General features: G+C 44.2%; 1 protein-coding gene across 5 annotated transcripts in view; it reads left to right on the top strand.

Annotated features, from left to right (window-relative positions):
* The window catches only part of CLIP1 (CAP-Gly domain containing linker protein 1), an 85,444-nt gene extending 62,817 nt beyond the window's left edge, over positions 1 to 22,627 (top strand). For all 5 annotated transcript variants that reach the window (XM_070399786.1, XM_070399785.1, XM_070399783.1 and 2 more), the window contains 8 exons: positions 379 to 485; positions 4,593 to 4,713; positions 9,480 to 9,532; positions 16,008 to 16,125; positions 16,202 to 16,352; positions 16,920 to 16,969; positions 19,798 to 19,922; positions 21,009 to 22,627. In XM_070399786.1, the coding sequence (XP_070255887.1) occupies positions 379 to 485; positions 4,593 to 4,713; positions 9,480 to 9,532; positions 16,008 to 16,125; positions 16,202 to 16,352; positions 16,920 to 16,969; positions 19,798 to 19,922; positions 21,009 to 21,234 (951 nt within the window). In that variant the 3' untranslated portion in view covers positions 21,235 to 22,627. The remainder of the gene's footprint in view (positions 1 to 378; positions 486 to 4,592; positions 4,714 to 9,479; positions 9,533 to 16,007; positions 16,126 to 16,201; positions 16,353 to 16,919; positions 16,970 to 19,797; positions 19,923 to 21,008) is intronic.
* Positions 22,628 to 24,969: the final 2,342 nt, after the last annotated feature.

Below are 24,969 nucleotides of genomic sequence, written 5' to 3'. Positions count from 1 at the left end.
AAGAACACTTACTGAGGTCAAGCCTTTGCAGTTTCTTTCTTTTTTTTTTTAAGATGGTTCATACTTGAATAGCAAGTTCAATGACAAATGTCAGGAATTGTACACAAGGTGAAATGAAACTTTCGTTTTAACTTACGAAGCAGTTTAGTCTGACATTTTGACCAGGTGTACAGGAATCCAACTAGCTGTAAAGGGGGGTGGTTTACAGTTAACAACACTTGGTCATATGCAGTCTTTTCACCAGGGTGATTTTGTTTTTATAAGTGACTGAGTTCACTATTTTTTTAATGCCTATTTTCGTGAATAATTTGTCATTATTCAATCATGTCATTGGAAAACGAGATAATTTCACCGAGCTTTTTTCTCTTGGTCTTTAAGTTGGATACACTTAAAGAAAACAACTTGAAAAATGTGGAAGAGCTGAACAAGTCGAAAGAACTTCTGACTGTTGAGAATCAGAAAATGGAAGAATTCAGGAAAGAAATGTAAGTTTATCTCCTGTGAGAGATGTTGTGGAACTTACTAAAATCACAAACGTGAAAACAATGCTAATTATTTAAAAAAAAACAACAAAAACTTGACAAGTACATGGAGTAAAAATAGTCTCCCTCCTGCCCCCTCGGTGTTCCTGTACCTGAGAAGTAGTCCCTATAACACACTGTCGTAAGTCAGAAATACAGGTGTGGTAAAGACCAAGATGAAATGTGTGCTGGCTGGTGGCCCTTACCCCAACCCAGCGCCCCACTGCCAGCATCCCACCTCTGAGCTCTCTGGGCCTTACTAGGAAACGGAGGGGCAGGGCCGGAGTGGGCCTCACCAAGAGAGCTTGGGCGTCGAATATGATCCCTCCTCCCAGCTATACGACTGCTGGTCTCTGGTCACGGTCATTCCACTGGTTGGTGTTGAAGTATTCAAGGTCCTTGCTCAATCGTTCTGTCCTGCCTCCTCCCCCACAGCGTGGGGTGGTTTCACCTCTCATAAGAGACAGATGGCTTTTGTGCCCCCTTCCTTGAATGATCCCCACAAGCACTGAAAGCTTAGCGTCATGCCTGTGGAAGCAGAGGACCAGGGGCAGAAGACGGTATTACTGCCCCTCTAACCTCGGCCTGTCTTCTTCCCTGGAGCCGTACTCCCCTGATCCCTGATGGCCGTGGTCCAGGTAAGGGGCCAGGTCACAAGGCGGACAGAGCCTAGGCTGCTTTTTTTTAATCCTCAACCAAGAATAAGTTTTCATTGATCTTTTTAGAGAGAGAGGAAGGGAGAGAGAAAGGAAAAAAAACAAAACATCGATTGGTTGCCTCCCATAAGTGCCCCAGCTGGGGCTGGGACCTACAATGCAAGAATCAAACCCGAAACCTTTTGGTGATGCTCTAACCAACTGAGCCATTGGGCCAGGCTAGGCTGCTTTGATTAACTTCTTCCTGGCCCACCTCTATGAAGTGCATGTACCCACCGCGCTCCAAAGAAAAAAAGGTGTTTCTATTTTCAAATCAGGTCCATGCCGCCAGTTTTTTAAATATGTATACATTTTATTGATTTCAGAGAGGAAGGGAGAGGGAGAGAGATATAGAAACATCAGTGATGAGAGAGAATCAGTGATCGGCTGCCGCCTGCACACCCCCGATGGGATTGAGTCCGCAACCCAGACATGTGCCCTGACTGGGAATCGAACCGTGACCTCCTGGTTCATAGGTTGACGCTCAGCCACTGATCCATGCTGGCCGGCCACCAGTTTTAAGTCCATTTTCCTCAATTCTACAGCTTACTGCTGCCTTTATGATTTGGGGCAAATCTTTTCAGTTCCCTGAACCTCGGTTTCCTCATCTTTAAAATACAAATAATACCATGAGCTTCCTTAAGGGTTTGAGGATTCAATGAGAAAATGTGTAAATAAGCATTTTTGTTGATTTTAAAACATTGAACAAAGATTTAGAACATTTTGATATTTCTTAGACCCCTTGTTTTAATTTTCCTCGCTGTGGGCTCCTAATAGACACCAAGGATTGAAAAACCTTTAAAAGATGGAAATCTTTCCTAGAGAAAGAATAGGATCACAAATGTCTCTCACAGGCCACACAAACGCTGAGACCAAATATCCCCTAAGGAGGGCAGCGCTCACATGGGAGCGAAAGGTTTGGCTTATGATGATTTCATCATGCGTAAAACCTTTTATTTGGTCAGGAATTGATTAGACAGAAGATGGGCTTCAGCTGTCTTATGTGCGTGTATGTTTTGATCCATGGCTAACATCAAGCCTCCCAGGTTTTGATGTTTGTTTTTTAATATACTTTTGTTGATTTTGGAGAGTAAGGGAGAGAGAGAGAAAAATCAATGATGAGAAAGAATCATTGATTGGCTGCCTCCTGCATGCCCCCTACTGGGGACTGAGCCCACAACCCGGGCATGTGCCCTTGACCAGAATCGAACCCTGGACACTCCAGTTCGCAGGCCAGTGCTCTATTCACTGAGCCAAATCGGCTAGGACAAGCCTCCTAGGTTTTGAATGACTAATTACCTGAGGCTAAAATTCCCTCTGTCTCAGTTTTCCTTCACTTGCTAAATAAATATCTCTGTAAAACAACAAATTTAATGTGCTAATGAGAGAATTGCTTTGTAGATTTATTCCCCTAAATCTTCACGAGGCCAGCCCAGTGTGCATATTGTAGGTGGATGGAGAACTAAAAATCTAGAAAACTGAGATGCCAAGCACTGCCACCCATTAGACAATTGAAGTTAAAAATAGATGTGTTCATGCGTCAGCGGATGGATTTATACCCAGATGACTGGACTCAGAATTCAGCCATGTATGGCAGCTTGCTAAATGGAGTGTAGCCAGCACAGACTCAAGATTCATAATTGTATCAAAACCTGCGATGGCATAAAACCACAATGTAGTGATCAAATAAAATATTCGGAATGTCCATGTAGGGAGGTTAACAACTCGGGAGGTATATTTTGGATTAATTTTAACCTTGGAAAGATGCTTAGTAAATAGAGTTAGCCAGCTCAAGTTTTTTTGTGTTGTTGTTTTTTAAATAGATTTTTATTGATTTCAGAGAGGAAGGGAAAGGGAAAGAGAGACAGAAACATTAATGATGAGAATCATTTATCGGCTGCCTCCTGCATGTCCCCTACTGGGGCTTGAGCCTGCAACTGGCCATGTGCCCTGACCGGGCATCGAACCCTGACCGTCTGGTTCATAGGTTGATGCTCAACCATTGAGTCACACCAGCCAGGCCCTGCTCATCCTATATAAGAAAGTAGTAATATGCAAATTAACCCTCACACCCTCACAAGATGGCTGCCTACAACCAGGCCAGCAGGGGGGTTAGTGAGGGACGACCAAACGACTGAACAGCAGGCTGCGAAGGGCAACCAGGCTGGCGGGGGGGCCAGTTGGGGGCGATTAGGCTGGCAGGAGGGGCAACTAGACTGGCGGGGGGGGGGGGCATTTAGGGGCAACCAGGCAGGCAGGCAGGTGAGCGATTAGGAGCCAGCAGTCCAGGATTGTGAAAGGGATGTCCCAGATTGGAGAGGTTGCAGGCTGGACTGAGGGGATCTCCCCGCCCCGGCCCCCCCCCCCCCCCCCCCCCGCACAAATTTCGTGCACCAGGCCTCTAGTGTTTTATATGCTGATATTCACAAGATAGGTTAGCAGGCTATTACATTTATTTCCTTTAATTACAGATTAGCATTACGGAAAGAATATAGTCCAAATAAAAACACCTGTTATATGCCGAGACCGGTTTGGCTCAGTGGATAGAGCGTCGGCCTACGGACTGAAGGGTCCCGGGTTTGATTCCGGTCGAGGACATGTACCTGGGTTGCGGGCACACCCCCAGTGGGAGATGTGCAGGAGGCAGCTGATCGATGTTTCTCTCTCATCGATGTTTCTAACTCTCTATCGCTCTCCCTTCCTCTCTGTAAAAAATCAATAAAATATATTTAAAAAAAAAAAAAAAACACCTGTTATATAACTAGAAAACTACATTTCCTTTGGGATTACACCTCTAGTTGGCAAAAAAAATATACTGAGATTCAGGCCAGCACTTGATTCTGACAGATATCGACAAATGAGACCATTAGATTTTTATTTCTGCCAGCAAAAAAAAACACCCAACAATAAAAAAAAAAAAAAAAAAGATTACAGACTTAATGCAGTTAGGACAGAGTACCTTGGCGGCAAAGTAAATCCCTTTGTCAACATAAGTAGGTTTTAGTATGACTTCCTAATGGATATAGTCCTGAAGACAAGAGGAGCACTGACCATTTCTCTTGTCATTTATTTGATAGTAACGTTGCATTTTGTATGGCGTGTTTAGAAGTAAGGTAAATGTGGGTGGCAGAAGGCTGGATGTAGAATTTATTAGATTTTTTAAAAAATGTAATAACCGTAGGTGGCAATCCTCCTCCGAAGAAGTTAGAGCCATGTAGCCCCTCCTGCGTGGAGATAACACTGCCTCCTGTTATTATAGATCCTATCGGGCACGTGACCCAGATATATTTTCCTCAGTGCTGTGAAGCTGGTCGGCTCCCACAGTTTCCGTGCCTGTCTTGTTTCTATGGTAACCCTGCACCCACTGTCCTTGCAGAGAAACCCTGAAGCAGGCAGCTGCTCAGAAGTCCCAGCAGCTTTCAGCACTGAAAGCGGAGAACGTGAAACTTGCCGAGGAGCTGGGGCGAAGCAGGGACGAAGTCACGAGTCATCAGAAGGTCAGTGGGCCTCGGGTGGGCGTCCCTGTCTCGGACTCGCCGATGCCTGCTGCTGCCGGCAGGGCGCTGCTTAGAGGCAACTCCAGATGAGCTCCATGTGGCTGGGTCCTTCCTACTGGGATGTCACGCCGCCTGTGTTACGTGTCTCCGTGTTTCCGAGTGTGCTATGCTATAGGGCTTAGGGTAGGAGTCACTGACAGGTCCTTACACACAGCACACCAACACTGGGAACTTGCAAGCAACTAGAAATTAAGATCATTATTAGCTGATCTTATAGCAATGCATTTACATAGACAGGACAGTATCTTCTTCCTACTACACTTTTAAAATGATTTTCTCTAAGATTTTGTTTTTTCTTTCATCAAAATTGGCTTTAAGAGAACAGATTCCAAGAATACGGTTTTGGTGTGAGGCTTGGCAGCTGTTTCTAAGTAGAACTCCGCTTCACTTTAAATTTTAAGACATTGAACAGACATTCCTACTGGAACCACGTGTATGTGTGCACTCCTGTGCATTGGTGTGCAGGAGGTGCATTACACCCAGAACGAACACTGGCCACAGCCCGTTTGCTCCTGTATTTAAATCCCACAGGTTTCTGGCAAGTTTTTTAGACACTGAAACCAACCTGACGTTAAAGAATGCCATATTCTGCTCTTTATTCTTTAGCAGCCAGATCCAAGTGCTCGGTGGTTAGTCACACCTCATGTCAGAGCCGAAGCCCAAAGGGGCATCGCGGAGGGAACATCACTGAGTAGTATAACTCTGGCTCTGCCTGTCAAGGGGAAAAATTTTCCCAGCATGCTTTGCAAACATTCATTCTCACCTGTGTAAGCAGTCACTCCCCATTCCTCTTCCAGCCCCTGGTAACCCTAATCTCTTCTCCCTCCCCACTTGGTGAATTTTGTCTCTGTGGATTTGATGATGATTTTTAATCCTCACCCAAGGATATTTTTTCCATTGATTTCTAGATCAAGTGGAAGGAGGAGAGAGAGAGAGAGAAACATCAATGTGAGAGAGAGACATCGATTGGTTGCCTCCCACTCACGCCCTGACCGGGCCTGGGGAACCCGCAACCAAGGCATGTGCCCTTGACCAGGAATTGAACCTGGGGCCCTTCGGGCTGAGGGCCGATGCCCTACGCCCTAACCACTGAGCCAAATCGGCCGGGGCTGCTTATTCTTGATATTTCCCATAAATGGCATCATACAGCATGTGTCTGTCTGTGTCTGGCTTCTCAGCATCGTGCTCTCGAGGTTCATGCAGGATGTGGAAGGTGTCAGTGCTTCGTTCCTTTTCATGGCCCAATAGCATTTTATTGGGTGGACGGACCACATTTTGTCTGTCCCTTTGCTTCAGCTGTTTTATGTCTCCTTTCTCCATTCAGCTTGTCACCTGTCCCTCCTGATGTCTGCATGCTGCCTGTAGTTGCTACCACTAGTTTTCCATTCAGATCCCCCGTGGGCTGAGAAATCTCGTTTCCTTGAAAGCAGTTCTAAATCTTGCTGTGCGGTTTCACACTTAAAACCCCAATTCTTCCTTCTTTTCAAACTTTAAAAAAGAGTGTTCTGTTTTCTGCCTCTGTCTTCTACCTCCCCTCTTCCTCCCAGCCCCCTGCATGCTGCTCTTGGCACCGAGGTGACTCGTGCCTGAGTCATCGCTTACCAAGTGGCGCCACCGATCTTGCCTTCCTTCCCTCTCTGAGCACCTGGCACCGCCACCTGCATTCTCAATGCTCCCCTTGTAACTTCTGCTCCTTCCACTCTTTTTTCGCTGCATCTCCTGCTGTACCTGGTCATCTCTATTCACAGCTCTGCCGTGACATCCCTTCTCCCTCCCCATGTGGTGAACCTCTCCTCATTGTCAGAAGCCCACCCTAAAGTTCGTCGCCTCTCAGCTCAGAGTTCTCGGCTCCTTCTTTGTGTTCCTGTCACAGTTGCCACTGTTGTCCTACGTGGAGCATTCAGAGCTCCTTGTTGTGGTTGTTTCTACTCTTCTCTCCCCACACGGGCCGCGGGACAGCAGGAGTTGTGGAACCAGGCAGGAGTGGGATGAAATGAGTGTGTTGTGTTTAGCCAGGGCTTCACGTTCTGTCCTGTCTTTCAGGGGGTGTAGAGACATTGAGATGTCCTTGGACTTCCTCACACGTCCAGTCCAAAGCTTCGTTGCAGATAGTTGTGCTGCCAAAAGCCTGATCTTTTTAAAAAAAATTTCTTTTTATTGATTTCAGGAGGAAGGGAGATGGGGAGAGAGAGATAGAAACATCAATGATGAGAGAGAATCATTGATCAGCTGCTTCCTGTACACTCCTACTGGGGATAGAATGTGCAACCGGGCATGTGCCATGACCGGGAATTGAACTGTGACCTCCTGGTTCATAGGTCGACACTCAAGCACTGAGCCACACTGGCCAGGCAAAAGCCCAATCTTTAACGGGGGGGACGGGGGGGGGGGGGCACTTGCTATGTGTGGATGGTGGAGGCACAGGGTGTGGATTCAGGGGGGTCACGTGGTCTCAGGAGGAATGGAGAGCATGCAGAGCACTCTTTCTTTTCATGGGAAATACTAAAAATAACCATCTTACTGTGAGTTCTGTTCCAATAGTCATCTTAGGCAGTCACTTCTGAAATGTCTGATTTATCATTCCCAACCCTCATACCTCTTTTCCTTTGTAAGGATTGCAGATGCACTCGGCTGTCACTATGGGAACTGTGCTGATTTCCCCTGGTTATTTGCAGAACGAGGTTACAGTTTGCCTGTGACAACTGGATAGGATTAGAGACTCAATACCAGTATTTCATCCACAGTTCTTCTTGGTTATAGCACGTGGTGCATATAAAAAACATTGCACGGGGTTATCATCTAAACTGAGTCAGGAATGGGCTCTGGCCAGGCAGCTCAGTTGGTTAGAATGTCATCCCAATATGCCGAGGTTGCAGGTTCAAACCCCAGTCAGGGCACATATAAGAATCAACCAATGAATGCATCAGTAAGATCGATGTTTCTGTCTCTCTCTTCCCCTCTCTCTCTCTCTCTGTCTCTCTCTCTCTCTTTCAAATTAATAAATAAGAATTTAAAAATAAATAAATAAGTTGATGCATTAGTTGATTGCCTGTCTCTTAAACAAACCTGAATTACCAAACATGAATGCTTGGGAAGGGAATGCTATTTTTAGTTTGCCATGTTTTATTTTGGAGAAATGGTGATCATCAACCATCACAATTTTCATGTGTGCTCAGGGACTTCTGGGCAAGTGGGGCTGAGTGAAGCTGGACCACAGAATCTCTGTCTCTCTCTCTTTTTTTTAAATATAACTTTTAAAAAAAATATATTTTTTTTATTGATTTTTTTACAGAGAGGAAAGGAGAGGGATAGAGAGTTAGAAATATCGATGGGAGAGAAACATCGATCAGCTGCCTCCTGCACACCTCCTACTGGGGATGTGCCTGCAACCAAGGTACATGCCCTTGCCTGGAATCGAACCTGGGACCTTTCAGTCCGCAGGCTGATGCTCTATCCACTGAGCCAAACTGGTTAGGGCTTAAATATAACTTTTAAATTAATTTTTATTGATTTCAGAGAGGAAGGGAGAAGGAGAGAGAGCTAGAAACATCAGTGATGAGAGAGAATCATTGACTGGCTGCCTCTTGCACACCTCCTACTGGGGATCGAGCCTGAAACCCGGGCATGTGCCCTGACCAGGAATGGAACCCTGACATCCTGGTTCATAAGTTGACGCTCAACCACTGACCCATACTGGCTGGGATCTTCACTCTTCTTTACACCAGAGGGTTCCCTCTGTCTTTCTTTCTGTTTTATGACTTGATTCTTTAGAAACCTTTGTATTTTATAGGCGAGAAACAAAGGCTTGCGATAGAGCAAGCATAAAACAAGGCCCACAGAGAGCAGATGACCTGTTCCTGCTCTCCCTGAGTCGGTGACATTCAGCCTCTGTTGTTTCAGGAAAGGAACCAGAATGTTCATGACATTTTCACTCATCCGTTAACATTTATTGAATGTCTGAGGCAGCGATGGCGAACCTTTTGAGCTCGGTGTGTCAGCATTTTGAAAAACCCTAACTTAACTCTGGTGCCGTGTCACATAGAGAAATTTTTTGATATTTGCAACCATAGTAAAACAAAGACTTATATTTTTGATATTTATTTTATATATTTAAATGCCATTTAACAAAGAAAAATCAACCAAAACAATGGAGTTCGCGTGTCACCTCTGACACGCGTGTCATAGGTTCGCCATCACTGGTCTAAGGTTTATGCCCCTTTACTGTTCAGATGTTGTTTAATACTTTGTTTTGTTTTGTAAATCCTCACTCGAGGATATTTTTTTCCATCAATTTTCTTTGAGTGAGTGGAAGGGAAGGAAGGAGGGGGAAAGAGAGAGAAACATTGATGAGAGAGAGACACTCCATCGGTTGCCTGTCGCATGCACTCCAATCCGGTCAGGGATCCTGCAACCCAGGTATGTGCCCTTGACCAGGAATTGAACTCGCGAACCCTTGGTCTGTGGGCGGCCGACACTCTAACCACTGAGCAAACCAGCTGTTGATTAATAGTTTTAATTCTCGAGTCCATGAGGAAAGGGAGTCAGTCAGGTCATACATGGTTTATAAACAAATAGCTGTACATCCTGTGATATGGTGCCAGCTGCTCTCACTGCCTGGGGCCTGGGAATGGAACCCGGGGCATGAGAACTAGGCCTCCCTGCCGGCTCGTTAGGAACTGAACTTCCATGTATGTGCTTTTTTCCAGGTGGAAGAGGAGAGGTCTGTGCTCAACAATCAGTTGTTAGAAATGAAAAAGAGGTAGGTCTTCTTTTTCTGTTTATCATTGGCATGTGTGTGCGTGTGCGAGTTTAATAAGGAAAACGTTAGGAGGTGATATGTGCGGTGACCTATAGAAAGTGTGCGACCTTCTCATTCAGAAAATTGCATCCTGATAGCTCAGTACTCACCACTGACAAATGATGAAAACTCATTTCCAAAGTCTCAGTCTTCATTCCTAAAAAAAAGAACAGCTGCAGTTGAAGTCACGTTCAGTTGCATTTGTTTGGAAGTTTTCTAAAAGCAGATTGTCTCGTATGATACTGCTGCTCCCTCCTAGTTTCAGTAACTAGAAAATGCTATCACTTTACAGGGAGTAATTGATCGGCCTATAAACACTGATTTCCATGATGTAAAAATTTTAATTTTTCAATAATAACGGGTAACATAATTATAAATGTTTCCATGTATTTTCAGAAAAAAGAGCTTTGTCATTTTATTCATGATAATCACACAGTATTCAAGTGAAAGCCTTCCAGTCCTTTTGAGTAAGGATACACAGGCCCACAGAAATAGTCATTTAGAAGCTTAGTGCTTTTATGCATCCTGACAGCCTGTCTGCTCTTTTAAAATGTGCAGTTTCTGTCTAGAGAAATTAAAAAAAAAAAAAGTGAAATAAAGTAGAAAAACAAGAATTCTCCATGTTCTTGCAAAGTATTCTCTTACTTGTCAGGGCCGAGGGGCTCCCCTGCCCAGGCAGCTGCCCATGGGTGCTATTTACACTGCAGCGCCCCTCCTGCCCGCTCCGCAAACCTGCTGAGGGATTGAGAGCTGCACGTCGCCCATAAGATATCTGAGTTCCATAAGCTACATCCTAAAGGATGTTGGGCCTTGGTCCAGGGGTGCCATCCGTCCTTTCCCTCTCTAATTAGATTCATTCTTGGTTAAAGTTTCACACCAGAATGCACGTGTTTCGTCACCGCCACGCCCCGGGCCCCGCCCGGTGTCCTCCAGATGACCACGCGTGAGCGTGGTGACCAGGCTGACCTACCTTAGCCCAGCTTCTGCGTGCAGGCACAGCCCCGCCCATGTGGGCCTCAGGTGTTTATTTTTACATCCATAAGGCTTTGTTTCTTTAAAAAGAACTTCGTGGGGGAGATCTATAATACTCTCAGCCATAAAGATAAGTTTTAAAAAAGCAGCAGCAGCAGCTCATGTCCGCAGTTATCCAGGTCAGGTGAAAAAGTTCATAGGGCTCTTCCTGTGACATCCTGGCCAGCGGACAAATAAAAACGGCTGATGTAAGCCCTGGCATGTCCCCTTGCATTGACGTAGCAGTTGGTAATTCTCAAGTCTGTAATCTCAAAACAACCCACTGAAGTATATGGTGAGGCGTGCATTTAAAAATGATGAAACCTCAACAGCAAAGATAAACTAAAAAAAAAAAAAAGGATGAAGTGCCACCCTGAAGAGTCAGGCACCTTGGCCAAGAGCTCAGATGCAGGTGTAAGACACAGATCCTCAGATTTTTATGCTGGTTCTTGTCTCACTGTACACGTACTATTATTCATTTTAAAAGAAAGATGCTGTGCTTTGTCCGTCCTTTCCACATGTCTTTCAAAATGTGATTGGGGCCCTAGCTGATTTGGCTCAGTGGATAGAGTGTCGGCCTGTGGTTCAATTCTGGTCAAGGGCACATGCCTGGGTTGTGGGCTTGGTCCCCAGTAGGGGGCGTGCAGGAGGCAGCCAATCAATGATTCTCTCTCATCATTGATGTTTCTATCTCTCTCTCTCCTTTCCTCTCTGAAATCAATAAAAAATATATTTTTTTAAAAAATGTGATTGGGCGTTGACTTTTTTCATGGCTTCAAAAGGTGGAACATCCCTATCTTCCTATTTCACCATCTCTGCTCCTGTTTTCAGTGCTGGATATGTTTGGGAGAAAGTCTCTTAAAAATCATTCTTGTTATCAGTAAATGCAGATAAAAATGATAATTTTTCTGGGAGTGAAAAAAATATGAAATCTATGTTTTCATATTTACAACTATTTTTTTAAAATATATTTTTTATTGATTTCAGTGAGGAAAAGAAAGAGGGAGAGAGAAAACATCAATGATGAGAAAGAATCATTGATCGGCTGCTTCCTGCACGCCCCCTACTGGGGATCTAGCCCGCAACCCAGGCATGTGCCCTGACCAGAAATTGAACTGTGACCTCTGGTTCATAGGTAGAGGCGCAACCACTGAGCCATACTGGCCGGGCTACACCTTTTTTTCCTCTCTCTCTCTCTCTTTTTGTTAAATTGTTTATTAATCCTCATGGAAAGTTATGTCTGTTTCAGAAATCTGAAAGCAAGTATATATTTGAGCTAATAATTTGAACCCCTAAACACCTTCTAAAGTCAGTTTGATAAAGGATTTGTATATAGGTCTATGTGTATCATAGTCAAGTAAATTTAGCATAGAGTACTAAAAAGAATTTGATCTGCTCTTACTTCAAAAGTCTGGAAAGTACTTAAATCATAAAGTTATTTGAGTTGTAGTTGTTGAAACAAAAATAGAGATCTTAGTTGACAGTTTAATTTGGAAGTGACCATTGAATAGACATAAGCAAGCATAGACTTGCCTTCATTACACTGAAGTCATTGTATTGAAGTGCAGTACTTACTCCTGACTGTAGGATGAAGCTGCTTTTTGTGAAGAAATTAGTAACAAAAAGGGGACATCTGTAATACTTTCAATAATAAAGATAAATTTTTAAAAAAGAAAGTAGTAACATCCTTCTGTATTGCCACAGTTTTTTGGTATCTAAACATTGAATTGCAAGCAATATGTAGTCAAGATTTTCCTCTTAAGAATGTAATCATTGCCCAGCCAGCGTGGCTCAGTGGTTGAGCGTCAACCTATAAACCAGGAGGTCATGGTTCAATTTTCAGTCAGGGAACATGCCTAGGTTGTGGGCTTCATCCCCAGTGGGGGTGAGTGGCCGGTGTGTAGGAGGCAGCTAGCTGATCAACGATTCTCATCATTGATGTTTCTCCCTCTACCCTTCCTCTCTGAAATCAATAAAAATATATATAAGTATCTTTTTAAAATGTAATTATTTCTTTGGAAAACTGGTTTCCACGTTAGGCAGACCTCCTTCAAAACAGGTTCCAAGATGTCTGAGAGAGATGGCAGAGCCGAACTTGACTTGCCGTAACTGACCCCTGAGGTCTGCAAGCAGATGGGAGAACTTGTTTGGCTTCCCTCCCTCCCTCCAGGCTTTTTGATGTCAAAGAAGGGACTTGAGAGCCAAAATCTTAGACGTGGACTTGTTGGAGGCAGAATTAATTCTGTTAGTGTAAATGACAGATCGCCGTCAGGGCTGGAAACCGGTAGACAGTGCCCTCGACAAATTCTGCAGAGTCCTGTGCTGCTCACTGTGGGTGGCTGGCTGTCTGACTGTCTCCGAGCTGTCGCTGCTTACAATGCTCACTTCACTCCTCTCTTTTCCCTTCCTACTCTTGCTTCCTTTGCTATATCTGTGTGTCTTTCATGGTAAGACTAAAGAAAGTCTATCCACATTATAATAAATAAATTTCATATATTTTTAGTAAACCAAATGGTCGTATATATATTTTTGGCTGCCTTTGTCCCTCTGTGTCTTGCTTTTGTTTTGTAGAATATTCTCAGCAGTATACGCACACACACTCACACACACATTATCTTTTTTTTTTAAAGCAAAGAATTGCAGTGCAAACTTTTCCTGACTGATTTGCATTTCTCTTCATGTTTCTAATATTTGGTTCTTGTTATCTTGCATTTTTAAAGCTTGCCCAGTTACACATTAAGGTATTTGCTTTACTGCTAGAATTTATTTCTTGTGCAAGTAGTAAGGAAAGAATCTGGCTAGTATTCCCTTGGAGGAAAGATGTCGGGCCCCTCCGGCCCTTCCTTCCTATTCTGCTTATCTTCCCTATTGGACATTTGAGTAACACCAAGTCATCCCAGTCAGCATGGCTTCAGGGAACACGGGCCTGCCTGCCGGTGTGATTTGTGACGCAGAGGTCAGTGGCTGGCTAAATGGTTTAACTCAGCCTCTCTCGGTCTGCACAGTGGGGCTGGGGCTTAGAAATAGTGAAGGAAGCCAGCAGTGAGGATCTGCCCCAAAGATGAGGTGCTAACAGCTGTTTGTCCTGCCTTTTGTCACAAGTTAGGTCCCTTCCTCAACCATGCGTCTTTTGATAACTGTACAAAGAGCAAGCGTTCTGCTTGCCCTCTCCTTCTAAAGCGGCCTTGCTCAGAGGCTGTGTGTGTGTGAGGATGAGCAGATCAAGATACCGTGCCTTCCTCCTCCCGCCGGCTGGTGGGCCCCAACACCAAGAATCGGTGACACCTTTGCTAACTAGAGTTCCTCTGATGGAAGAACCCAAGTCTGCTCAGTAATCCCCAATTCCTCTTTTTTTTTTTTTTCAGTAAAAACATTTCAAATGATGTTCAGATTTGAGTTGGTTTTTCTAACAAGTGACGCTCTGGAAATAGGTGTTACTATAGAGTAAACCACCAAGTCAGTTTGCTAGAGGCCTAAGGAGTCTGAGCTTTATTGAATCTTTGGATCGCGTCAGATACTTACTTTCCAGGGGGAAGGAGGGTTCGTACGTTCCTCCCGTTAAAATCGTTGTTTTGTTTTAATCCGAGCAAGATCCTATTTCCTAGCAAGGTGCCACTCAGTAATTCAGCGTCACCGCTGCTCACCCCATGTCAGTGTACAGATAGTGCTTGGATATTGAATTCCAGGAATGTTTGTAAGTCTCAAATTCTTTTCTTACTACTTATCATCCCGGGGTATGAGTGTCAGCCACACAATGAGATAAATACACTTAATATTTTATCTTTGTGTAGAATCTACCATAAATCATGAGAATTCTGTAATTCGTGTGCCGGATATCTTGGGTCTCACTAACCAGACATGTACATTCTTCCATTTCTAACCTGGGCCTCAGCTTTCAGTCCTTCCTGTTGGCTCCGAAACAGACCGAACCACGACACGCTTCACACTCACCCAGTTACTTCCCAGCAGAACCGGGAGTAACTTGGCTTGTTGCCTAAGTTATGAGTTCTCACTGAGGATTAGCTCCATGAGTGACGTGTCCACCGGCCTGAGGGCTAGCTAGGAAAAATTCTCTCCAGTTTTGTCTTTTTCCAAACTATTATTGTAATTCCAGGTCTTTTTCCTCATTTCACACTGCATATAATTAAAAAAAAATTTTTTTTTTAATTTTTAAAACTGGAGTTTCACAGAAGAGTAGCCAGGTTCGTTCCGAGTACTCCCACGTGCCCCCCCACCCCCCGGTCCCTTCACGTGGACATGGTCCATCCCCTGGTACATTGACCAAAACCTAGAAAGTGACACGCACACACTCTCAGCTAGACCCCTGACCTTACTCAGATCCCCCAGCTTTTCCACGAACGTCCTTTCTCTCCTCCAGGGTCCAGCCTACACGTCACACCGCATCCAGTTGTCACCAAGGAGTTAGTTTCTCCCAGTCTGTGACCGTGCTCAGTCTGACCTCCTCCCTGGTGACTGTGACCGTGGCACTCTCGAATGCATGTAATTTCTCAACAGAAATCTAAATGTGCACACACACAGACACATAGTAGCCGGCCCTTCCGGGTTGTGTCTATTGTGTCTTGCCTCCTCCCTCCTGGTCTTCCCTTCATCGTTCCCTTTCTTTTCCCACACCCTCCACGACAGGTGTTTCCCTTATTTCCCAGGCCTGGTCCCCCCTCCGCTGATGACCACAGCCGAGTCAGGCTGAGGACAGAAACCCAGTGCTGGCCCTTCCTCCCGATGTCGCCACGCGTGCATTCTATCCCCGGAGCTCCACTTTAACATGTCTGCTCTGGCCTTTATGTAATTACCTGTCATTTCTACGAGCAATCTAATGTCCTCTTCGGGTTCCATGGAGGAAGAGGAAGACTCCTGCAGCCCGAATAGTAGTGGTACTATTTGCTACTGTTTGGCCCATTAGATCTCAAAAACTCATTCCTGGAACTTGCTAAAAGTTACTGAAATTAGTGAGAACCAACCGATACTTCCAGCATAAAACTGCTCTGCATGACATTGTATAATCGCTTTGCATGTGTATATTTTAATTGTTGGTATTGCTTGGTAGTAGTTTATTCAAGAAATAATAGCATTCAGCTGGGGTTCATATTTAGAATAATTCTTTGGGGGTGCAACAGTCTTATTTGTTTTTGTTTTTATAATCGTAAGTCTTCCAAAGTTACTGTTTCTTTAAACTCAAATGGAAACAATGATAGGCAGATTCAAGCATGTCTGTGCATAGTGAACTTTTCCTCCCCTCACAGTAAGTAAAATTTGGAAGCATAATAGCCTTCTCCCTCTACAAGCCCCCTGGGATGCACTTTTTCTTTACATTAACTCGGGTTAATTGTGTGTTTGCTCTAGGACAGTCGTACACTGATCACTCTCTCGGCTGATTTCTGGAATTTTTAACTCTTTGGTCTTTTAGAGAATCCCAGTTGATAAAAGACGCAGATGAGGAAAAAGCCTCCTTGCAGAAGTCCATCAGCATCACTAGTGCCTTACTCACGGAGAAGGATGCCGAGCTGGAGAAGCTGAGGAACGAGGTAGAGTACCTTCCAGGGCGAACGTTCACGCCGCCCCGTTCTGTTCCCACGCCTAAGCCGCGCCGCTGTGTTGCAGGTCACGGTGCTCAGGGGAGAAAACGCCTCTGCCAAGTCCTTGCATTCAGTTGTCCAGTCTCTTGAGTCTGACAAGGTGAAGCTCGAGCTCAAGGTAAAGAACTTGGAGCTTCAACTCAAGGAAAACAAGAGGCAGCTCAGCAGCTCCTCAGGTAAAATGATGACCGGGGCGCCTCTCCCCCACCCCACTGCTCCCTGCAAAGGAGCCGTTTCTGGGCCCGATGCGCTGCTCCTGCTCCCCGGTGTGGCCCTTTCCTCCTTGGCTCTCCCACCCTTTAGTCAGACGAGGGCTCGCATCACCCAGGCCCCGTGCGAAGGGGCGTGCCTGGTGTCCCCACTGCTGGGCCTTCCGCCCTGGTCTTGAGTGTGGGTAGAAGCATAAGCTGGTAGATGCTGACTGCCATCCCCGTACAGCCGTGGGTCCTGAAGGTACACAGCGAGGGAGAGCAGAGATGGTCCCTCGCTCCTCTAAATTCAGGTGGATGTGGTGGCCATTCTTGCCCAGCAGTGAGCCAGCCCAAGAGAGAACGCTGGAGGAGTGGGGCCAGCGCCGGCGCAGGTCCCTCAGGGGTCCGGCTACGGGACAGAAACTCATGTGTGTGTACTGAGAGGCGCATCTGGGAATTCCACAGAGAGTGATTTTCAGTGCAATTACAAGGAAAAAAGATTGTGGTTTTTTAAACATCCCCCTCCATTTATTTTTATTTTTTTTATATAAGGTAATACTGATACTCAGGCGGAAGAGGACGAAAGAGCCCAGGAGAGTCAGGTACTGCTCCTTCCTTCCTTTAGTTTGCTTATCTGCTATTTTAAAAAAGCATTTAATCTTTTGCATTCATATGATCTAAACATTAAGCAATATTAAAAATATATTCAGCAACACATCTCCCTCCAAACCTTTCTCTCTGGTCAGTTCCCAGCTCTCCAATCAGGTAATCACCCAATTGGTGTCTTTTTAAAAAAGTCTTTTCAGGGACTTAAAAAAATGTAAATATAAGCCAAGACTAACACAGTCTTTTTCCTTTCCCTTTTAATGTACATGGTGGCATATTATATAAACTGATCTGTACTTCCTTTCTTTCTTCTTTTTCTTTCTTTTTTATTTTTATTTTTTTATTTTTTGGCACAACCTTGCCCCAAAAAGCTGAGCCTAGCCCCTAAGCAATACCTATTCTCCCAGCAGGCCCAAGGAAGCCAGCCTCAGTGTGTCAGAGTGATTTCCACAGGCACCTCTCCTTCGAGTCAGCAGCCCTTTTTACCTCTGATTCCCAGGCTGTGTATGCTCACTTACGGGTCCTTTCCTGGAGGCAATCGTGTAGAGACCCGGGCTTCCCCATCACCCAGGTCAATTTGATTTTAATGGACCAGCCTGGAATACCCAGCCAAGGCCTAATAGCCCAATCTCGTCCCAAAGGGCTGACCCTAGTTCCGAAGAGCCAGCCTAGACCCTAAGACCCCAACCTAGTCCTGAATAGCCAAAGACAGTCCCAGAGGGCGGAGCCTGGCTCCAAAGAGCCAAAGCTCAGTCCCGAAGGGAAAGGAGGCGTCTAGCCCTGAAGAGCTGAGCCCAGACTAGAACAGCTGTAGCCAATCCCGAAGAGCCTAGCCCAGCCTGGAAGAGCCCAGCCTCGCCCCTAAGCAATACCTACTTTTCCAGCAGGCCCCAGGGAGCCAGCCTCAGTGTGTCAGATTGACTTCCACAGACACCGCTCCCTGGAGAGTCAGGAGCCCTTTCAACCTCTGCACCTCCCTTTTATAGCTGTTTAGTGTTCCGTTATATGGATGAACTTAATGGAATTGGTTCTCTGTCTGTTGGCATGCCATTTGGGCGGTTTCTGATCTTCTACGTGTATTGTAAACAATGCGGAAATGAATTGTCTTGGACATCTACCATTTTTCAGATATACTAGTATTTCTTTGGGGTAAATTTTAGGAGTAGAATTGCTCTGTCAAAAAGTTCCTGGCTTATCTCTACCTTACAGACACAGGGTTCTCGAAAAATGTTTCCAAAATTAACAAAACAGCCTTAATTTTAAATGTGGGATTATATGGAAACAAAGTATTAGTCTATTTGGAAATATAATGAGACATAGACAATAAGCATCCATCTTCAGTTTTAATAATATATCTTGGGGTATATTTATCCTGCTCAAAAATCACAGGTACAAAAGCCATTTTTCATTTTTTTTTTTAATATATTTTATTGACTTTTTTTACAGAGAGGAAGGGAGAGAGATAGATAGTTAGAAACATCGATGGGAGAGAAACATCGATCAGCTGCCTCCTGCACATCTCCCACTGGGGATGTGCCCGCAACCCAGGTACATGCCCTTGACCGGAATCGAACCCGGGACCTTTCAGTCCGCAGGCCTATGCTCTATCCACTGAGCCAAACCAGTTTCGGCCATTTTTCATTTTTAAATAAAAGCTCAGGGAGTTTTGATTTGTCTGAAAGGATTCAGCAAACTACTAACTTACCCCAGTTAGCATTGTCTGCTTAGTGTGTATGTGTAATAAACATCCACTTAATTAACAGTGTTTTTTTCTTTCTCCCCCTTTCCTTTCTGCTTCCATTTGTTTCATCTGCTGCTGCCAACATTTTCTTCCAACCAGCAAATGGTTTGTTCTATGTTTCCTAATTTGCGAGCACGTGTGTGTGTGCGTGTGTGTGTGCGTGTGTGTGTGTGTGTGTGTGCGTGTGTGTTTCCCCACTGTACTAAATCCGTGTTGTGCTGTTTTCTTCTTCCCGAAACGGAGCTCCTAATATGATAAAGTCTTAGAAAATGCAGTTTAAGAAGCGAGGATAGATTCAGTGGGTCTGCCTCCAGTGTTGGCAGGGATGTTCTCCAGAGAACCACAAAGCTACTGATTGCCAGCTTCACTTCATAACATGCCCCAGCAAGAGAAAGAGGACAACTAGTTCTTTAAAAATTGAATTACCTGTGTATGTGTATACACTCACTCATATTTTTAAAATTATAAAGTGAGATTTTTCTCATCAGCTATTTAGAATATATGAGAGCTTTTTATTATTTGTAGGAGAGGGAAGAAACTTTTTGTTTTTCAAGGAAAGTGCCCTTGGTTTGAAAGCAAATGTTAGGACAAGGGTGCTTCCTCCTGTTGGTCATCTCGTTATTCCACTGCCCAGTGAATCCTGGCACCCTGTTCCTGAGCATGTGCCAAAGGGTCTCCTTGGTGGACATGGAGCTTGAGCCTTCTCTTTAAAACTTCTCCATTTTTCTCTGAAGTCTCATTTACCATCATCCCACCACAACCCATCAGGGAGCCTGGTGTGAGGAGGATGTCCCTGTACTTTTTCAAAAGACGATACGTTGTGGATTGGTTCTACAGTGCCATGAGACAACTCTCTTGTTATGCTTTTTGTGAAGTGGTGTGTGTGTGTGTGTGTGTGTGTGTGTGTGTGTGTATCAGTATATAAAGCATAGGCTCAGTAACAGCCACCGCTGGGCCCTCTGTGATGTCCAGCACACTCACAGCCATGACGTGAGTCTACGTCTGTGACTTCTTGGTAGGCAGTCCCCCGGACACATTTCAGACACTTTATACCTGTTTCTTTCTTTTCCCTGAACAAATTAGATTGACTTCCTGAATTCAGTAATAGTGGACCTCCAGAGGAAGAACCAAGACCTCAAGCTGAAGGTGGAAATGATGTCAGAAGCGGCCCTTAATGGGAATGGCGATGACCTAAACAATTATGACAGGTATTTCATATGAGACAATACTGTTCAGTTCCATCTAAATAAACAGGGCTTTTAAAGTTAGGTTCCTCAGTGGGTTGGAGAGACAGTTGCCCTGTGGCTGATTGGCCATGAATCCATCCCATCACTTTGGCAAGACAGTGATACATAAACACTAGAAATGGCTTTAATGTAAACATTTTATTTATTTACTTTTTAAATTTTTAAAAATATATTTTTATTGATTTTTAGAGAGAGAGGAAGGGAGAGGGATAGAGAAATAGAAACACAGAGGAAAAAAAATAACATGGGAGATTAAATATGGCGGTGGAGTAAGTAGATGCTGCAAGGACACGCTCCCAGGACCAAACTGGAATTGCAACTAAAATACAGAAAAAGTTCCTGAATAATCAATGGGAGACTCACTGGAGAGAACCAGTGGGGTGGTGGGGGTGGCCTGAGGGGGTTAATGGGGGGAAAAGGGGACATATGTAATATTTTCAACAACAAAGAATTATTAAAGAAAAAGAAACATTGATGAGAGAAACAACATCAGTTGGCTGCCTCCTGCACACCCCCTACTGGGGATGGAGCTGGAACCCCGGGCATGTGCCCTGATCCAGAATTGAACCAGTGGCTTCCTGGTTCATGGGGGTCGACTCTCACCCACTGAACCACACCAGCAGGGCTGATGTGAACAATTTATTTTATTTTTTTAAGTATATTTTTATTGGTTTCAGAGAGAAAGGGAGAGGGGAAGAGAGAGAGAAACATCAATGATGAGAGAGAATCATTGATTGGCTGCCTCCTGCACACGCCACATTGGGGAGTGAGCCCACAACCAGGGCATGTCCTGACTGGGAATGGAACCATGACCTCCTGGTTCCTAGGTCGACACTCAGCCACTGAGCCACACCTGCCAGCCTGATGTGAGCATTTTAAATAGGGATTGCAGTAGTTACACTTGAGGTTTGCAGACTTGGCCGTAACTCTTGCTTGTTTTTTATCCTTTACAAGTGGTAGAGATGAGTTTCTGTTTTCATTATTAAGTCTGTTGGGGTGACATTGGTTAATATGTGAGTTTCTGATCGTACACATGAACCTTTGCAGTGACGACCAGGAGAAACAGTCCAAGAAGAAACCTCGCCTCTTCTGTGACATATGTGACTGCTTCGATCTCCACGACACAGAGGACTGTCCCACCCAGGCGCAAATGTCGGAGGACCCCCCTCACTCCACACACCACGGCAGTCGGAGCGAGGAGCGCCCGTACTGTGAGATCTGTGAGATGTTTGGGCACTGGGCAACCAACTGCAACGACGACGAGACCTTCTGACGAAGCCTCACATCCGGGACTGGGCTCTCTCGGACGCACCAGCATCGGGGCAACCAAACACCAGCATCATGTGTGCCGACTTCCGGACAACTCACGTTATTTTTGACCCCCACCAACAAATCTAAGAAAGTATTTTGATCTTCAACAAATGGCCCTTTTAGTTTCCCCGTATACGTTAGAATAATAAATACTTAGGAGGTGAGTTTTCACCTCTTATTTTTGGCGTCTTGATTTTTAAGTTCCGACAGGACGTTGCACCAGAGGTCGTTACATAGATTGTCCCGAGGGAAACCTCCAAGAACAATCCCTGCCCTCCAGTACCTTATTTAAGTAACTCTAAATTATGCCACTCTCATATTTGCACTAAAATCCTCCCAGGCTGCGTTTCTGTATAGTGAGATGTTGTGGTTAAGCTTTGACACTGGAATGAGTTGAAAAAAAATGTGCCATTTTGCATTTTCATCTACTCATATAGAGCATTTTATTTTTAGTCGAAGAAATAACAGATCTTTGCACTACCTGATGTCAGTAGTGCCTTTACTTCAGGCTTGGTAGCACTTAGGTGTGATGATAAATCATGAAACAGGTAAAGGGAGGGGGGAGCCCCCAAACTGCTGTGGGACGTTTTATAATCGATATGCTGCACCCGCTTACTCTACTGTGGCGCTTTGTTTATTGGTTTGGCATAATTTCAGCTATATATTGTATGTATATATTTTTTAAAAAATCTCTATTTTGGGAAAAAGGATTCACAATTGTGTCTTTCTTTTCAGATTTTTACCTTTATGAAAAAGAAAACACTTAGAATGTTTATCAGGATGTAATGAGTTAGGCCAGAAATAGCATCACACAGCTTTGGAGCTATTTTTTATTTTTGTTTTCATTTTGTTTCTTTATCAGATCTAAATAAACACAATATTTTTCCTTCTCTAGCAGATATCCCCAGCAGTCGATTAATTAGATAATAAGCTGCTATACAACACTTACATTAACCAATCTACAATCTTTACAAGTTGTATTTACTGTCTTTTTAGATGAATGTATGATGAGAAATTCAATATTAATAATTTTGGATTTTCTTATCACAAAAAATTAAATGAAGGACCTCAGCCACCAGAAGTTTATCAACCAGTTTTATTAAACTATTTATCTTGTTTTGAATTGAATGTCTTCTAGAAGATGTAAAAAGTAATAAATAAATGTATCTCCATGCTACATGTATAATAAGAACTTCTATAATTGTACATATGCCTTTGATGTATTTTCCCCTCAAGATTATTAATTGTATTTGACAAGTGAAAAACCTGTAATCAATTGAAATTTCTGGTTATAAACATAATAGGAATTGTTTCACAAACAATATGTAAAGCAGTATTAAAATTTGAGCAAAAAAATGTTCTGTACCTACTTTATTTTAGTTAAAAAATACCATTCTTTTTTTAAAAAAAAATAATTATTGTTGAAAGTATTACATACTAGTATGTTCCCCTTCTTCCCCCATTGACCCGCTCCAGCTCGCCCCCACCTCCACCCTTCACCTCCCCATTGTCTGTGTCCATGGGCCATGCATATAAAGTCCTTAGTTGATTACCTCCCACTCACTCATCCTCCTCCTCCCTCCCTGCTCTCCCCCTTACCTTCCCTCCGAGATTCCGCACTGTGTTCCATGCTTCCATGTCTCTGGATCCACTCTGTTCATCAGTTTATTTTGTTAGTTAGATTCCACATATGAGTGAGATCATGTGATTCTTGTCTTTCTCTGATTTATTTCACTTAGCATGATGCTCTCCAGATCCCTCCATGCTGTCTCAAAGGGTAAGAGATCCTTCTTTCTTCCTGCTGCACAGTATTCCATGGTGTAAATGTACCACAGCTCATCTACTGATGAGCACTTGGGCTGTTCCCAGATCTCAGCTATTGTAACTTGTGCTGCTATGAACATAGGGGTGCATACATCCTTTCTGATTGGTGTTTTGGGTTTCTTAGGATATATTCCTAGAAGTGAGATCACTGGGTCAAATGAAAGTTCCATATTTAATTTTTCGAGGAAACTCCATGCTGTTTTCCATAATGGTTACACACCAGTCTGCATTCCCACCAGCAGTGTACTAGGATTCCCTTTCTCCACATCCTCACCAGCACTTGTCATTTGTGGATTTGCTGATGGCAGCCATTCTGACAGGTGTGAGATGATACCTCATCGTTTTAATTTGCATCTTTCTGATGATCAGTGACTTTGAGCATTTTTTCATATGTCTCTTGGCCATCTGTATATCCACTTTGGTGAAGCATCTATTTTAAATAGATATAATAAAAGCATGATATGCTAATTAGACCGGACAGCTAAAGATCTGGACATCATTCTGGATGTCCTTCTGGACGAAGCTGTGGCAGCGGGGGCCAAGGCAGAGGCGGTTAGGGGCAATCAGGCAGGCAGGCGAGCAGTTAGGGATGATCAGGCAGGCAGGCAAGTGGTTAGGAGCCATCAGCAGGCAGGTGAGTGGTTAGGGGCGATGAGGCAGGCAGGCAGGTGAGCACTTAGGAGCCAGCAGTCCTGGATTGCAAGAGGGTGCAGGCCGGGCTGAGGGACCCCCGCCCCCATCGTGCACTAATTTCATGCACTGGGTCTCTGTGTGTATGTGTGTGTGTGTATATATATATATGTATATATATATATATATATATATATATATATATATGATTTCAGAGGGAGAGAGAAACATCAATGATGAGAGAGAATCATTGATTGGCTGCCTCCTGTATGCCCCCTACTGGTGATTGAGCCCACAACCTGGCATGTGCCCTTGACGGGAATCGAACCAAGGACCCTTCAGTCCACAGGCCAATGGTATCCACTGAGCCAAACCAGCTAGGGCCATATCTACTTCAACAAATGGTTATTCTTTTTGCCCAGTGGTACTAACTGATATTTTCAGTTTCATTTATCATAATGGTTTTTCTTCAAATGGGCAAGCACTATAGATCCAAATAGCAATTTTTACTGCAGTCTTGCTGATAAACAGCTTTAAGAATTTGGTTTATTCTTTTAAAAAATGTTTTTATTGATTTGAGAGAGAAAAACATCTATCCGAGGAAGAAACATTGATCGGTTGCCTCCCATATGCACCCAACGGTGACTGAACCTGCTACCTGGGCATGTGCCCTTGACCAGGAAGTGAACCGGTGACCCGTGGGTGCGCAGGACCGAGGGCCGACGCTCTGACCATTGCGCCACCAGCCAGGACCTGATAAGCTTTTGTATGTGAATGACGTGCTCCTATGAATATCCCACAACTGATGAGGTAATATGTGAATTTTACTGATGAAGCAAGTGCCGGGACCTGGATTCTACATCGGATAGTATTTCCTAATAAAAAGTCTACTAAGAAAAGCCGAACAGACACGTCCCTCAGGTTCCTTCGGACCCTGGTCATTTTTCTAAATTTTAGCCCACAAACCAAAAGAGCAAAGAGTTTAATCGCTCTGACTGAAAATATTCCCATTCACGTTTAGCTTCAAATTACCGTTTTACAGCGAGTACGCTCGCTGAAAGTGGCGATTTTTAACACTTCCAGTGGTTCTCAACCTTCTGGCCCTTTAAATACAGTTCCTCATGTTGTGACCCAACCATAAAATTATTTTCGTTGCTACTTCATAACTGTAATGCTGCTACTGTTATGAATCGTAACGTAAATATCTGATATGCAGGATGGTCTTCGGCGACTCCTGTGAAAG

This window comes from Myotis yumanensis, unplaced genomic scaffold (genome assembly GCF_028538775.1).
Source record: "Myotis yumanensis isolate MYYU_CA2020_CCGP unplaced genomic scaffold, mMyoYum1.0.hap1 SCAF_19, whole genome shotgun sequence".
Taxonomy (NCBI): Eukaryota; Metazoa; Chordata; class Mammalia; order Chiroptera; family Vespertilionidae; genus Myotis; species Myotis yumanensis.
This window is presented reverse-complemented; position numbering and strand designations above follow the sequence as displayed.